The sequence below is a fragment of the Protomyctophum parallelum genome (genome assembly GCF_964188405.1).
Source record: "Protomyctophum parallelum genome assembly, chromosome: 18".
NCBI classification, from domain to species: Eukaryota; Metazoa; Chordata; class Actinopteri; order Myctophiformes; family Myctophidae; genus Protomyctophum; species Protomyctophum parallelum.
In genome coordinates this window covers 4,571,672-4,587,425 of record NC_139716.1, presented here as the reverse complement: position 1 = coordinate 4,587,425, position 15,754 = coordinate 4,571,672, and the positions used below count along the sequence as shown (strand labels likewise).

The window sequence follows — 15,754 nt, the reverse complement described above, 5'->3', positions numbered from 1 at the left end:
ATGACCGCACACTGTTTCTCTGCACCCAGGCAATTTTTATTTGGTAGAACGTTTCGACCCTTGCGGGTCTTCGTCAGGAATACACCCGTGACAAGACAGTTCACGTTGAAGCCAAATCATTTTTACAGCCCCCACGCACCAAACAAGAACCAGTAGAGGTACAGCTGATGAGGAGAAAATGGAGCTGGGTTGGGCACACATTACGAAAAAGCTACACGGCAATATCCAAACAGGCACTAACATGGCACTGATGGTAAAAAGTAGACCTTTGGTGTACCGCGTTGGGAGCAACAACCATTACTTTGTGCTTATCAAGGTCACAGAGAGACAGAACGATTTATATATAGTGTCTGAAAAAGTAAAGACACGTTCAGAGCTCTCCAGTCTCCAGGACAGGCAACGACAGCGCTGGCCATGCGCTTCAAGGGGCGGCCCCGCCCGGCCAACGGACTGATATGGAGCGAATCGATGGACTCGCAAAATAACAGGTCGTATCTGCTTTTATTCGTTTGCTGTCTATTCATACTGTATCACGTGGTCCCATTTTGTAATCATTAAAGATGCCATTTCTTAAGGTCCCATTGAGTTTACGTCTACAGCCTTTTATTGGACTTTATTTGAACCCCAGTACTAACGGATCAGAACCCACAAGGCAAAACGGAGCAGAGAGAGACCCAAAAAAACACCTGGAGGAAAAGGAAAGGAAAGGTACTATGTTTACCCAGGGTAACTGGACTAAGCATCAGATACTTGTTTACAGCCAGGCCCTGCTTATTTCATAGAACATTTCATGGTAGTGGTTCAATGCCTTGTCCAAGGGCACTTCAGCGGTGGTCATTTTTAACGTGTCAGACCGCTGATTCGAACTGGCGACCTTCCGGTATCAAGACCGCTCCTCAATCCGTTCGGCCACCGCTGCCACACGGAGGAGGAGGAGCACGGAGCCAGATGTTAAACAAAAGGGACTGACGCGGAAACAGCTGGAGTGGATGGCCCATGCAGGCGAGGGTGGAAATGACTCCTCAATGGCCTATATTCCAAATGGAATTTAGAGGCAGTGGTGGAAAGTGTATTTCCAATACTTGTACTTCTAGTGCACTACATCTCAGAGTCAAATATTGTACTTCGACTCCAATACATGTATTTGAAAACTTTAGTTACTAGTTACCAGTTGTAGATTTGGGTTATTATTACAAAATAACAAAGATCAACTATTTTCAAAATCTATATATTTTTTTTACATACATTGAAGTTTTGAAGTACATTTTGAATTCCAGACGTCTTAACTAAGTAAGTAAGTAGCCTAAGTAAGTAAGTAAGTAAACCCCCACTAACCTTTCGCCTCTTTGAACAGGTGTGTCTGTCCATTGGCGATCAAGCGGTAGATGGGGAAGTGGTAAATGTCTCCTTCTGGAGACTCGATTTCAATCTTAGTGGGGAACCAGTCGACCGACATGAGGAGGGCCTTCTTCTCCAGCTCTATCAGCACCAGCTCACCAAGGCTTACGGGACAATCCACTGAGAAGGTGGATTGAGAAATACTTGACCGGCTGAGTCGGTAACGATGGAAGTTGGAGATCCATGCCCCACCCGGCTATGCGATACCCGTTGTACCCGTGTCAGAGTACACGTTCCACCCATCTGTCTGTGTCCCTCTTATGCCCATATATGGAGATTTCTGTATCTGTCTCTCTGTGTCCTTTTATTCCTATATGTCAGGCATCGCCAAATATGGAGTGTTGTGATGTCAGAAAAGGCCAGCTCATATATGGACCCTGGGCAGGGGCCCTGTCCAGAGCCTGGGCAGAGGCCTTTTGTGGCGGTTCTGGACAACCGTGGGTCCGACCGACTCGACACCGGGCACTACACTCCCTGTGGGGGTGTGGAACGGCGTGTGCCGAATGTAAAGTCTGTGGGGTGGAGGGTCGAACGGTTCTCGAGTTGCGTGCATTACAGCCGTACACACGTACAGACATTCGTACGGAGAGACAGAGTGCATTTATTTATAGATAGATTTATCAAAAATGGCTGAACTACTCCCCCCCCTCCCCCCCCCTTTAATTCAGACAGACGTCAGACTTACAGTGCCTTGGAAGAAGTCGACAGCTCCAATGACTGCTCCAATGATGCTAGTGAGCTTGGTGCGTTTGCTCTCACCCTCCCTTCCCACCAGCTTGATGAAAACAGTGTTGGTGGTGAACGCCATAGTGGTGCCAGCAGTGGACACTGTCACTTTGTATTTCACCATGTTCTGTCTGGGGGAGCAGAAGAAGGAGAGCCTTAGACAAACCCATCTTATGTCACTCCGATGATGTCAATCTCTCTCTTGGAAGAGCCACCCATCGATTTCTCTAATATACGGCAACCTTCCCTGTGTTTCTTCACTATAGTCCGATCCAGAAGAACACAGTTTGTCGGCCACTGCTACAGAGCTGATCATGAGGTTATATCTTCCCTTCTTCTGTCATCGCTAGGGACACATGCATCAGTAGCAGTGTTGTTTTTGGCAGCAAATTTCTATTTTAGTATTAGTCATAGTCTCTTGAATGGCTTTTATTTCGTTTTAGTCACATTTTAGTCACCCGAAATGTTTTAGTGTTAGTGTAGTTTTAGTCGACTAAATATCATTAGATTTTAGTCGACTAAATGTACAGGTGATTTAGTCGACTAAGATGTGTTTTGGCGGGCCTTGATGCCGTCATAATGACTGTTTTTACACTTGCTGATAATAGCCGATCTTGTAGATCTGCCATTTTCAGCATGCAACCAAGTGTAAAATGACTTATATTGGATCTCTTTTCCACTAGTCCCTTCCTAACATTTTAGTCTAGTTTTTATTTGTTGACAAAATCGTCAATATATTTAGACTGAGTTTTAGTCATCATGGCTTAGTTTTCATGTAGTTTCCATTTAGTTTTTGTCAGAGAAAAAAGGTAGTCGACGAACATTTTTCGTCTTAGTTTTAGGTCACATTCTCACCTAATACTTCGGTAGACTCATGCGTATGGGCGGAGATTTTGGGATTCTTGCATATTTAATTTGCTGCGGTTTGCCTTCACACTGTCATCCGTAGCAGCAATTGGAAACGCAGCAGGGGGGACCTTTATCAATGTGTTCCATTCATAAACCTAGCCTACAACACAGTGAAATCTATGGTGATAAAATTATACTCATAACGTGCATGTGTCGTGCCGTCTGGGACTGGACCCCTCTCTCTCTCTCTCTCTCTCTCTCTCTCTCTCTCACTATACGCACGCAGCCACACACTGTTCTTTTGGGCATGCAGGCATAGTGCTGAGCGCACTGATGGGCATGCAGGCACAGTGCTGAGCGCACTGATATAACAGACACGTTTATTGAGATGAAAGTTCCAGTCCCCACTAGTCCCCACACAGTGACAGCACTCCATGTTTACGGCACGCACAGACAGACAGACAGAGTATTCTGTAGGCTATAATACTATTACACTGCACTGCAGTATGTGTTTTCTTAAGCAATTGATTAATGTACTCGATCGTCCTCATTTCGATCAGGGCTTCAGTCTCCTCATTCGACCACGTCTACTATCCACGGTAACGGGACATCTTTGCGCTGCGTAAAATATGCCTTCTCCGTCTCCAACTGTGTTCAGCTCCTCACCCGCCACATTGTTTGCTTCATTTTCTTTATTTACTGCGGATTGCATTCACACCTGCACCAAATCGTAATCTAGTGCGATTGGAAGCGAAGCGAAACCCCCGTTTTTGCTCGGAGTATAATGCGGTTCTTTGATACGCATTAGGATTCGAATGAGCCTTCACACCTGCCAAACGAAGTGCACTTTCTGAAAATGCGCAGCAGAATTCGTTTTAATCGCAGCAAAGCTCTCTGGTATGAATGTGACCTAAGTCGACGAAATCAACAGGAATCAGCAGGAACTGGGGATGGCAATGAAGGACCGGGCTGTCTGCCGTGGCATTGTGAAATCTATGATCTCGACCGCGGTCGAAAAATGTCAAACCACCATGGGTCTTCAACAGGAGGGTCCCGGAAACCGGTTCTTTTTCAGACCCGGTTCCGAGATTGAAGAACCGGAATCGGTTCCATCGTATTTGGAAGCGTTTTTTTTTTTCAAATTTTATCACACTGTCAGAGCTGGTTATATTATATATTATATTATACGTCTGCTACTGTATACACAATTACAATATTGGTGGTTCTCAAACGTTTTAATTTCACTCTCAATTTCTTGTAAGGGTCCATTTGGCTCCATTTGTACCCTCTCAGAGTTAGTCCTGTAAGGGTCCATCAATCAATCAATCAATCAATCAATCAATCAAAATCAGGGACAGAGGGAGAGAGACAGACAGAGGGATGGATAGAACTAGAGAGAGAGAGAGAGAGACAGAGACAGCCCAAGGAGAGAGAGAGTAAGTCATATCTTATCCTTCATTCTTATCACATTGTGATAAGAGGGGTGGAGGAGGGTGTTGTATAGCAATCTGCACGTTGATAAGGGCAGGTGCAATGAATGGGAAACACACCCAACAACAGTTTGAAGTCTGGACAGTTGGTTATTTGAAACACAAACGGTTTCCATGTGACCAGCCGAGTGGCGAAAAGTTAGTTTGATACGGTCTGCCACTACAGTTACATTCACAAACTCATGGCATGCGTTTTCATGATACAATAGGCATGTCACTCAGCACTCCATGGGTAAGAGTAACAGTGTCTCCGGCATATATGGTGGCTGTCAATCTGGGAACTATAGGGGATTTTATATACATGATGTCTTATGTGTATGATACGAGGCATAAATGTCTACATATGGGAATAAAGGCCTGTTATACTGTTGTTGGGCAGATTACTGCCTATAGCCCCATTTTCCCTTTGTCTCAGGACCAACACATAGATACTCATTAACATACTAACTTGTTCACCCTGTATAACATAGGACGCGCACGGACAGCTTTGCACCAACATGCACGCACATGCACGCATGTCACTGCACAATGCATGCAGGTGACTCCGAAGCAATATAAATAAATCCCTCTCTATCCCTATCCCTTTAACACCAGACTAGAGAGATTATTGCTACAGTGAATGGTTTAAAATCACTTACCCTGCAATAATCTTTATGCTTTAATGGATCCGACGTGACAAAACAAAATAGAGTCCAGACGCTTCAGTTGACTGTGAATCTACACACTTAGAGTTCTGTCATACTGGAGGTGTGACTAATACCGTCATACTGGAGTCCAGACGCTTCAGCTGACTGTGAATCTACACACTTAGAGTTCTGTCATACTGGAGGTGTGACTAATACCGTCATACTGGAGTCCAGACGCTTCAGCTGACTGTGAATCTACACACTTGTAGTTCTGTCATACTGGAGGTGTGACGTCACATCTCAAACTCGAAGAACTTAAATATACAATCAGGGGCTCCACTCAGAAATATACCAGTTTAGGGGCACGGTGGCACAGTTGGTAGTGCTGTCGCCTCACAGCTAGAAGGTCCTGGTTTCGATTCCCGCTCGGGGAGCTGTGGGCGCTGGCGGCGTGTTTCCTCCTCCGCGTCATCAGTGCCCATACCCGAAGGCGGGGTTGGCGAAAGGGCCTTTCTGTGTGGAGTTTGCATGTTCTCCCCGTGTCCCCTAGGGTAGGTACCCTCACAAAAACATGCAGTAATCCTGGTCTCTAAACTGCCTGATGGAGGGGAAAGGAACTGGTTGGAATAACGTGTTCCTTCCACGTGCTACGTCCAACCAGGGAAACTCCCCCCTGTCAGGTGTAAAGGAGCAACTTGGACACTCAAGCATGAAGGAAGCATGAGTTCAAGTCCGTTGCTCTCCCCAGGTTGGCGGAGGGTGTGTAGAGCCCAGGATCACATTAGATGATTGACACAGGGGTGAAAAATGGGTTACAAAATCGTGGGATACAAAATATATTAAAAATATATATATATATACCAACCGTAGTATTTTCTACGTAGTCATTGCCCCCCCCCCCCCCTTTCATTTTTATTTACCCATTTATTTATTTATTTGTATTTTTTTAATTTTATTTCAGTTATAGTTGATTTCATTAATATACAATTTGTGGTTTTTACTATTTTTTTATTGTATTTCAGACTTTTATATTTTATACATGAATGTTGAGTACTGGTGTTACTAATGTGTAAATAATAATCATACTGGAGGTGGTGTACATTATGACGAACGTATACATCCATGTGGTACTTTGACCTGACACACACACACACACACAACATGCGTGCACGCAAACACACACGCGCACGCGCACGCACACGCACACACACACACACACACACACACACACACACGTCAATGTTTAAAGGGGGAATGACTCAGCCCTCGGGAGATAAGAACAGCATAAGTGTGATAAGAGTTTTTATATACAAAAACGCTATACTGTACAAAACGTTTAGACATTTAGTCCACTCACATTTATAACCAAAGTACACCCTGGCTTCTGTCTGGGAGATATGTGGGTTAGTGCTTTGATTCTAAATATCATACACCCTGAAGTGAAAGAAAATATGTATAAATGATCAAAATAAATGAAACACAAAGGTCATGTATTGCCTTTAGACAATCAAAATCAGTTGGAAATATTACATACAGTACAATACGGCATTGAATGTGATGTCACTTCATGTTGATACATGAACACTATCAGGAAATAAAAACGTGTCAAAAAGGTTGCAGATCCATGACTTGACTATAGCAGGTCACCCGCATGACCTGAATGCTGTACTGTCAACATAATACATGTTTGGAGTATAATCATAATAAACAAACTCATTTTGTATCATAGTAGGTAATTGAAATGTATTACTAGTATATTATGAATCACTAAAAGTAAAAACATTCCTCTCCAAATACAGGTCGAGCGGTTACATTACAGGCACCTGGGATACAGCAACTTTGTCTGTTGGTGTTGGAGTTACGTGGGCAATGCAGTGAGAGTTGTCCTCCTATCCTGTGTGGTGATCCGTGTGAGACAGGAATTCCCTAATCTTAGAGTATATATGAATAGAGAAGGCACCCAGAGGAAACCCTGAGGCGAAATGGACATAGTGGCCGAATGAAGGTATTGCAGCCTGGCCCCAAACACATGAACGCGCTGCCGTTGACGATCATTGTGCACGTTCACGATGACACGTGAACGCTGTTTCATACGTGAACGCACCTGGAACGCACGTGAACGCGTGCAATGATAGTCAACGGCAGCGCGTTCACATGTGTTTGGGGCCAATCCATCCCAGAATGCAATCTGTTCCTACCCGGAAGGAGGAGTGAAATCGCCTCATGCGCTTTTGAGCAACTTAATGCAAGTGGATGGAAGGAGAACTCGGATGTCTTCTCTATTCATATATACTCTAAGGTGTTGGTTATCTTTGGCCTACCAAGCTATGTAGATGTTGGTGTGTTGGTTATCTTTGGCTTACCAAGCTATGTAGAGGTTGGTGTGTTGGTTATCTTTGGCTTACCAAGCTATGTAGAGGTTGGTGTGTTGGTTATCTTTGGCTTACCAAGCTATAGAGGTTGGTGTGTTGGTTATCTTTGGCTTACCAAGCTATGTAGAGGTTGGTGTGTTAGTTATCTTTGGCTTACCAAGCTATGTAGAGGTTGGTGTGTTGGTTATCTTTGGCTTACCAAGCTATGTAGAGGTTGGTGTGTTGGTTATCTTTGGCTTACCAAGCTATGTAGAGGTTGGTGTGTTAGTTATCTTTGGCTTACCAAGAGCTATGTAGAGCAGGGTTCCCCAATTAATTTTCCTCAAGGGCCATATTTTGACTAGCGTACCAGGCTGGGGGCCGAGTCTGCACGCGCGAGGTCGAGGTCTTGCCCTGAAAATTCATTTTCAGGGCAAGACCCCATTTGAAAAGGATGCCCAGTTTGACATGCATAGGCTACTGACCCCCATTTAATGCCATTTATATCTGGGACACTTTTAAAAAAAAAACATTTTTTTTTTTTTGAAATTCTTTCATGGGCCACAAGGGGGCGCTCTGTGGGCCGCAAATGGCCCGCGGGCCGCCTATTGGGGAACCCTGATGTAGAGGTTGGTGTGTTGGTTATCTTTGGCTTACCAAGCTATGTAGAGGTTGGTGTATACTCGATAACCGCTATTGAGCTCTATCCCAGCTGTGAAGTGTCTCCCCCCCCCCCCCCCCATGACCCAGGGTTTGCATAAAATAAATGCTGGAAAAGTGCTTCTGGTGTCTTCATTTAAGACTTTTCATTGTGCTATTTTAAGAAATTGCTTCTTACTATAAGATTTTTGGGGCTTATTATTCTTTTTGGATTAAGGAAAAAAATCCTATTAAGAGAACGTCTTTCCTAAATAACATAGTCTTCATTGCTTATATTAAGCTAACCCTAGCTTTAGAAACAGGCATTTTTGTCTAGTTTTGAGACTCGATATGCTGTTTCAGGGGGTAGAACTTTGTTGCTAGTTTTAAGAATTCTAAGCAAGGAAGAAATGCTTACCCCATTGGCAGATTTATTTGCTTGATATGAGACAATAAGGCTAGAATTGATTCTTTTTTTTCTTAATTTAATCAGCCTGTTATTTGCAGTGTGCCTCTGTACCACCGCATCAGACCGGCTGCCATTGGCTGGAGACCCTCACCCTCCTTCTCCGTGAGCACTGACATGAGCACCTGCCCATGCTCATTGCCCACGTTGGTCAGCCAGGCAGTCGTGTCTGCAGCAGCGCCCGCAGGTTTCTTTGTCATCTAAAAAGAAAAATATAACAAAACAGACATTAAAAAAGGACTGGCCTGTGACGTCAACTTCCATTACACAGAATAAGTCAACACATGCTTTGTTGACCGTGGTGGCTCACTGCCGATCTACAAGCTCTCAACACAACGGATTTTGAGCTTGTAGATTTGCTATTTTTGCTAGGGTGTCAGGCTTAACGTGAGTGATAATAAGTGCTGTTATAACGAAATCTTGCCTTCTTGGTGGAGTCCATCTTCAGTTTCTCCCCGAAGATGGAGGTGACCCTGGCCTTCGTCTCATGCCACGCAGGGAACCGTGTGCATGCAGGGAGGCAGGGCACTCAAGGTACTCCGTGCCCAAGGAGTACCAGCCGTTCGTGTCCAAGACCCTCCAGACAGTCTGGTACAGCCCAGCGGAGCAGAGTTGCGCCTTGCAGGCGGCGCACTTCAGCTCGCATGACCAGAACCTGTTCAAGTACAAAACATATTCAAGGCAATGCTATCCTATATATTCTGTGCTGTCTATGTTGTGATTTTGTTATTATTTGGGGGGTTTTAAAGACTATGTTTATGATTTGATATCATTTGAGTGACATAGGTCTGGAGTTGGATTGACGCCCATAAAGTAGGCGTCGGTTACCGGCCTGACAGGTAAACCAGGAGAGACCTGACCGGGAGAGACAAACAAACAGGGAGTCTACGAGGGACCTGTATACGTTTTCTCTTTAATACCTCGTTAAACAAAGCTATAGCTACACAAACGATTGCGCTCACGGTTCGAGGAGGCTCGAGACCTTCTTCAGCAACTGGTGAGATTGTTCTGCTTTTATTTATTTATTTTGACATCCCGCGAGGATCCGAGGTTTTGTTCTTCCTCTTCTTTTGGAGTAGCCTACCTTCAACTGGATTACGTTCGCTACGGGGATGGATTAAGTTTCGTTCATCTACTTTGCTTTGGAGGGAGTTTTACGTTCGGGAGAGAACTCTTGGAAGAACAGACTGTGTTTGAAAACAACCATGGAGGAACTACTCTAAACAACATAAAGCGTTGCACAGTGAAAAATAAATGTAGTACTACTCTTACCTCTGCGCCAGAGGGAACAGCGGAATCAGGAACAGGCTCTCCTGGCCCCCGAGGAGTGGCAGATGAGGATGCCCTGGCTTCTTTAAAGGACAGACTCAGTCACTCACTGACACACTCAGACACTCTTTAATGTGGAGCTCAATCTCCATGAGCACAGCAAGAAAGCATGTTATACCTTATTACACCGTAACAATGTGTTGATTTGCATTTAGCCTCTAGGTACTATGTTAGTGAAATGAGAAATGGCCCAGCATGGGGACAGAGAGTGATATGAGTGGTGAATGAGGGTGAAAACAATTTACTATTAGTTTTGGTTGGATGTGCTATAAAGACGGTGCCTCTTAGACAAATGCAACACAGCTACATGTAGTACAGTGCAGGGAACTACTCTAAGTCAGTGGTTTCCAAAAACTTTAGCCCGTGACCCAAAAGAGAAACATTGTGTTTGCCCAGGACCCAAACTAGTGAAAACAGCAGATCTGCAAGCTCACGATGCGGCGCGAAACTTGTACATCAGCTATTTTCACTCATTCTTAAACATTTGATTTGTAATTTAGGGAGTGTCTTTGATCTTTTTTTATTTATTCATAAAATTACTGTGATAAAAATCATTGTAATATATAAATTATATAAAGGAACCCATGAGAGTGTGCCCCCAGCACACAAATGGGTTCCGACCCAGTGTTTGGGATCCACTGCCACAGTTTGATTGCATACTTTAGTAGGCAGAAATGCAACAGTCCAAGCATCATAGCCCATAATAGTGCATTCATTATTAGAGCACGAAAGCTAGAATGAAGAGATGACTAAATGACATGGTGGAATCAGCCACATTAAATCAGCCACATCAATTTCCCAGAGGAGTAAAAGCTGTGCAGCTACAGATGACTAACCAGATGGATTACCAAACTTACCTTTCTGTTATCCCTACTGATATTAATACCCCTCTGGAAACGGTACCACACTTCAAGTACCGTGGCAGTATCCTCTCAGACAGTTGCAACGTTGACGCAGACATTCAATCGCGCATCAATTTAGCCTCCACCGCGTTTGGTCGCCTAAGATCACGGGTCTTCACCAACAAGAACCTGAAGGCCTCAACCAAGGCAGCAGTGTACCAGGCAGTATGTGTGTCCACACTACTGTATGGCTCTGAAGCCTGGACACCATACAGACGGCATATAAGATCTCTGGAGGCTTTCCACATCCGCTGTCTGCGAAGGATCCTGGGTATCACATGGGAGCACCACATGACCTACGCAGAAATATATGAGCGCACCAACTCATCCAGCATGGAGGTGTTTCTGTCACACAGACAGCTCCGCTGGTTAGGCCATGTGATACGCATGCCTGCAGCTCGTCTTCCTCGACAGGTCCTTTACAGTCAGCTTCAATCCGGCCAGAGGTCTGCAGGAGGCCAACAGAAGCGCTACAAGGACCACATAAAGATGCTACTAAAGAGCTGCAACATTCCACCCTCAAACCTGGAAAGGATAGCAGAAGACCGGGACGCTTGGCGCTCCTCCTGCAACTTAGGTGTCTCCCGCTGGGAGGAGAAGACATCCCTGAGACGCGCAGAGAAGCGCAGGCAGCGGCATGAGCGCGCTGCAGGGACTATCCACCCAGGCTCAACACACCCCTGCCCCACGTGTGGAAAAGTGTGCGGATCAGCTATTGGTCTCAACCGCCACATGTGGGCGCATGAGCGCGCCAGGCGCTGAAACCCCCCCCTTACCCCCGGGAGATATGAAGTCATCATCGACTACGATGGACTGCCATAAGCAAGAAGCAAGTAAGTGTGTGTGTGTGCGTGTGTGTGTGTGTGTGTGTGTGTGTGTGTGTGTACGCGCGCGCAGGCACAACATCACAGAGGATAAAAACACAATAGAGCATTAAGTCTTATTTGAAGGTGGTCCTCAAACTTACGATCGACACTCCTTGTCAGTGGACTCATACAGAGCCTTGTAGGTGACCCCCTTGTTTTTATACTGGGCCAGCATCACCATCTCCTCATCATTGGCCCTTGCTGGCAAAGACCCCTCCATGGCCCTACACACCTAGAATTGCATGTGAATACAGTTATAGTTTTTGCTATGTACATTATGAAAGGTTTAAAAAGAGCCAATCTGAACACGATAATTGGAACAGACACATTTACAGCAAACACATTGAAGAAAGATAGTGTCATATGAATAATACATTTATAAGTTTCATACATTTTATGAACTTTATGCAGAAGAGTACGGCATCTCAGAACTCGATGCAACAGGAAAGACAGGACAGAACATCTTACAGGACAGAGCATCTTATGAACTCGATACAAACAATCTTATGATCGTGATGCAGACAGGAGGACAGAGCATCTGAACGTGATGCAGAAGATGGTAGAGAATCAGATAAACAAGAGAACAGCTGAGCATCTCACAAACTTGTCCATGTCATAGAGACTCTAGGGATTAGAGACAAGCGGATGGCGTATTTAGCCGCGGATGCCACGGTTAACCACAGTTTAGGGTCGGTTTAGGGTCAATGGAATATATTATTAATTAAAATTGGATAAACTGCGGGTGAAATAAATGGATGACATCTAATGTTATCTTAATATATCCATAGAATATCCATATAATATCCATACAATTCATAAAACATCCATAAAATAAAATATGTGTGTTTGTGTCTGTGACTGTGTCTCTGCGAGTGTTTTATTGTTATACATTGATTTGAAGTTGAACGTGATTTTTCATCTGGCACAAATTAGTCACCTCCTCCTAGACTCACACGTGTGCAGTGCGCTGGGAGCGGGTCATTTCTTTCAAAACAATGGAGGCAAACAAGACAGCAAAACTTGCCCAAGTGCGAGAGAAACTTAAAAATTTAAAACAAAAAAGAAGGTGGGGAGTAAAAGTGCAGCGTGGGAGAAGTTCAGTGTAGTTGCTGATGATGACTCGAGCACTGGATATGTCGTGTGCAACAGTTGTGAGATCTTCTATGTGCATGATAGTCACAAGACGGGCACGTCTAACATGGTTCATCATCAGTGTGCCAATAAGCCTGCAGCACAACCACAGTCTACCCTGAAGTCCTATGTTCGTCGTGACAGCAAAGTGGAGCCTTTATTGTCTCGACATTCGACCATTTGAAACGGTAATCGGCTCAAGATTCTTGCAGCTGGCCCAATCGCTTGTCAACGTCGGAGCTAAATATGGTACTGTTGACGCAAGTGCAATATTACCCCACCCCACAACTGTCAGTGACAGGGCTAAACTACAGGCTGCACGCGGCAAAGACAAACTCGCTGAAGTCATCCAGAAAGCGATGGGAGATGGAGGGCTTGCAGTGACCACAGATACAGTATGTGGACAGACGAGTTCAACCAGAGGGCATACACATGTCTTACATATGTCACTACGTGGGTGAGAACGACCGTGGGGAGTGGTGCCTCGAGAGTCGGATTTTGACTACAGTTGAGTTCGATGCTAATAAAAAGAAAACAGCCAAGCATGTCCGGTAGCAAATAATCACTGAGTTGACTGCGTATGACATTCCAGCTAACAGAGTTGTTTTTGTCAGCGACTCTGGCCCTAACATTAAAGCTGCACTTAAAAATTACACATGGCTCCCGTGCTCTGCCCACATACTTAACACGGTGTTGAGGCATACATTCTCTGACAAGAATGCACCAGAACCTATCGCAGAAGTAGTGGAAATGTTGGATAAGTGTAAAAGCCTGCAGGGAACACATGAAGGTACATACAGATCGGTCGGTATGTTATATTTATGGAAAACAAGGGCAACTGCCAAGAAGAGTACGTTCATTTAGAAGCATGAGCACGGCGTTAGAAGGTGTATGAAAATTGATTCCTTAAATACGTTGAGGGAAGTGATTGATCTGAGTGGACTTGGTAGGTCATTCCAATCAGATGGAGCTTTACATTTGAAGGCACGGCGCCCACTTTCCTTTTTTATCCTTGTGGGGACTGTAAATTAGGGATGGTCCGTGTGTCTTAAATTATAGTGTGGTGTGTATGGGACAAGAAATTGTTTTAGGTACTGTGGATAAGGAAAGAACATACATTTAAAAATAAATTGTAGCCAATGTGAGTGTCTTCTTGATTTAGGTGATAGCCAGTTTAAAGACTCGTACATGGAGCAATGGTGAGTTCTATATGGGCATCTCAGTATGAATCTACATAGGTTATTATAGGTGACATTGAGGGGGTAGAGGTTTGTATCGGTGGTGTTCTGATATATATGCTACATTTTGTTTATTATTTTGTTAATGTTGGCCAGAATGGCTACTGGAGTTTGTTCAATTGTGCACACTTTGCGCTGGGAAGTTGCTGTGACTGATTGCACATTTCGTTGCTGCTAAAGTTGGCACTTTATATTCTCAAATTTGTTTATTATTTTGTTAATGTTGGCCAGAATGGCAACTGGAGTTTGTTCAATTGTCCGCTTGCGCTGGGAAGTTGCTGTGACTGATTGCACATTTCGTTGCTGCTGAGTGCCAATAGAATAGGCCAATCGTTGGCCTATTAGGCCCATCGTATTTTCTGTGAGACACGTGTTCAATCTGTTTTTATATAGGCTTGGCCTACGTCTATTTTGAATAAATAAACATGTGTTTATTTAAAACCAAAACCAGAGTACAGAGTACTTTGTATAATAATCTCATGTAGCTAAATATCCCATATAAATGTCTTCTTGATTATGTGTGATAAATCCTCAAGGCTTACATATTTTATTCATTAATTCGTAATGACAGGATCGCCCACTCGTTCAGTTGTAGGCTGCTGTGCTGTTACAGTTCATAGCTGTAGTAGTCTATAATAAGTCTAGTCTACTGTGTTCTAAGCAAAATTATTAAATTCATATAGTGAAATGAGTCTTCTAGAGCTGCGCTTATAGAATCATCCTGCAGAGAAAGTCATGTTGTGTTAGAGCAGGCCAGCCCAGAGCGGCCTCCGCAGCTCTGCGCAGCACCAAAGAAAAAAAGACGAATGGACAAAATACAAATCCGTAGGCTAAATCAACGCAGCGGCATCTCTGCAATCGCACGACTAATAAAACACTAACGGGGAATACCATAAAATAATAATAATAATTTGAAAGATGCGGATTTCGGGTGGTTGCGGATTCATAATTTGGATCAATTAATTAATGCGGTTGGATAACGGGCGGATCATTAATATGCACGCACGGATTTTTTTAGGGTGACAAAAAGTTCCTCCGCAAGTCTTTACTAGGGATGCACTGAAACCATTATAATTGAGCTATTGGTAGGTAATCATTAAAAATCTTAGATACTTCTTAGATATAAGAATTTGTACTGGGTATTGGCGACTATACTCAAACGTTGAGTAGTTGAAGCTCTTCTATTGCATATTCAACCAAGACTTTTTGTGTTTCTGGTGTGAGGGACCTGGTCAAATAATATGCAATTGGAGCTTTCCAATAACCTTGCAGCCCCACAACCATAAACTATAGGGCCGGGACTTTAACGTGTTAATTGAGATTAATTAACTACAGAAACATTATCGCGTTAAAAAAATGAACGCATTTTAATCGCACTATTAAAATGCGGAACGTTGTCACTGGACGAGTTTCAGACGGACGCTGAGATCACTTTGCTTGTCCCCGTGGGATTGGAAATAGGATTTAAAAGGCTATCCGATGATAGCGTTGATTACAGCACAGTTGTGTGCAATTATTCAATAAAGAATATGCATATCACCGCACCTCGTCAAGCCTCCAGTATCGGCTCGATGCGAAAATGTTGCACCAAGTCTAGCCTGGAAGCTAGCGTCAACAGTAGCCCTAGTCCATAGCGTAGTTAGGACACAGGAGGAGTTCTATGGTACTTAATTTGATCCTTTCCCCTCACACCCGCGGAAGTGCAGGCTGTGCAGCCCTTCTTAGAGTATATGCAGCCCCTCG

The 15,754-nt window shown here is 44.1% G+C and overlaps 1 protein-coding gene across 1 annotated transcript in view; it reads right to left on the bottom strand.

The window, feature by feature from the left end:
- The window catches only part of LOC310875923 (hydroperoxide isomerase ALOXE3-like), a gene marked incomplete at both ends in the record, with an annotated part of 33,763 nt that extends 24,776 nt beyond the window's left edge, over positions 1-8,987 (bottom strand). The window contains 4 exons of the mRNA XM_083789357.1: positions 1,336-1,518; positions 2,158-2,255; positions 8,585-8,745; positions 8,970-8,987. Of these exons, the coding sequence (XP_083645483.1) occupies positions 1,336-1,518; positions 2,158-2,255; positions 8,585-8,745; positions 8,970-8,987 (460 nt within the window). The remainder of the gene's footprint in view (positions 1-1,335; positions 1,519-2,157; positions 2,256-8,584; positions 8,746-8,969) is intronic.
- Between the last annotated feature and the right edge of the window lie 6,767 nt (positions 8,988-15,754).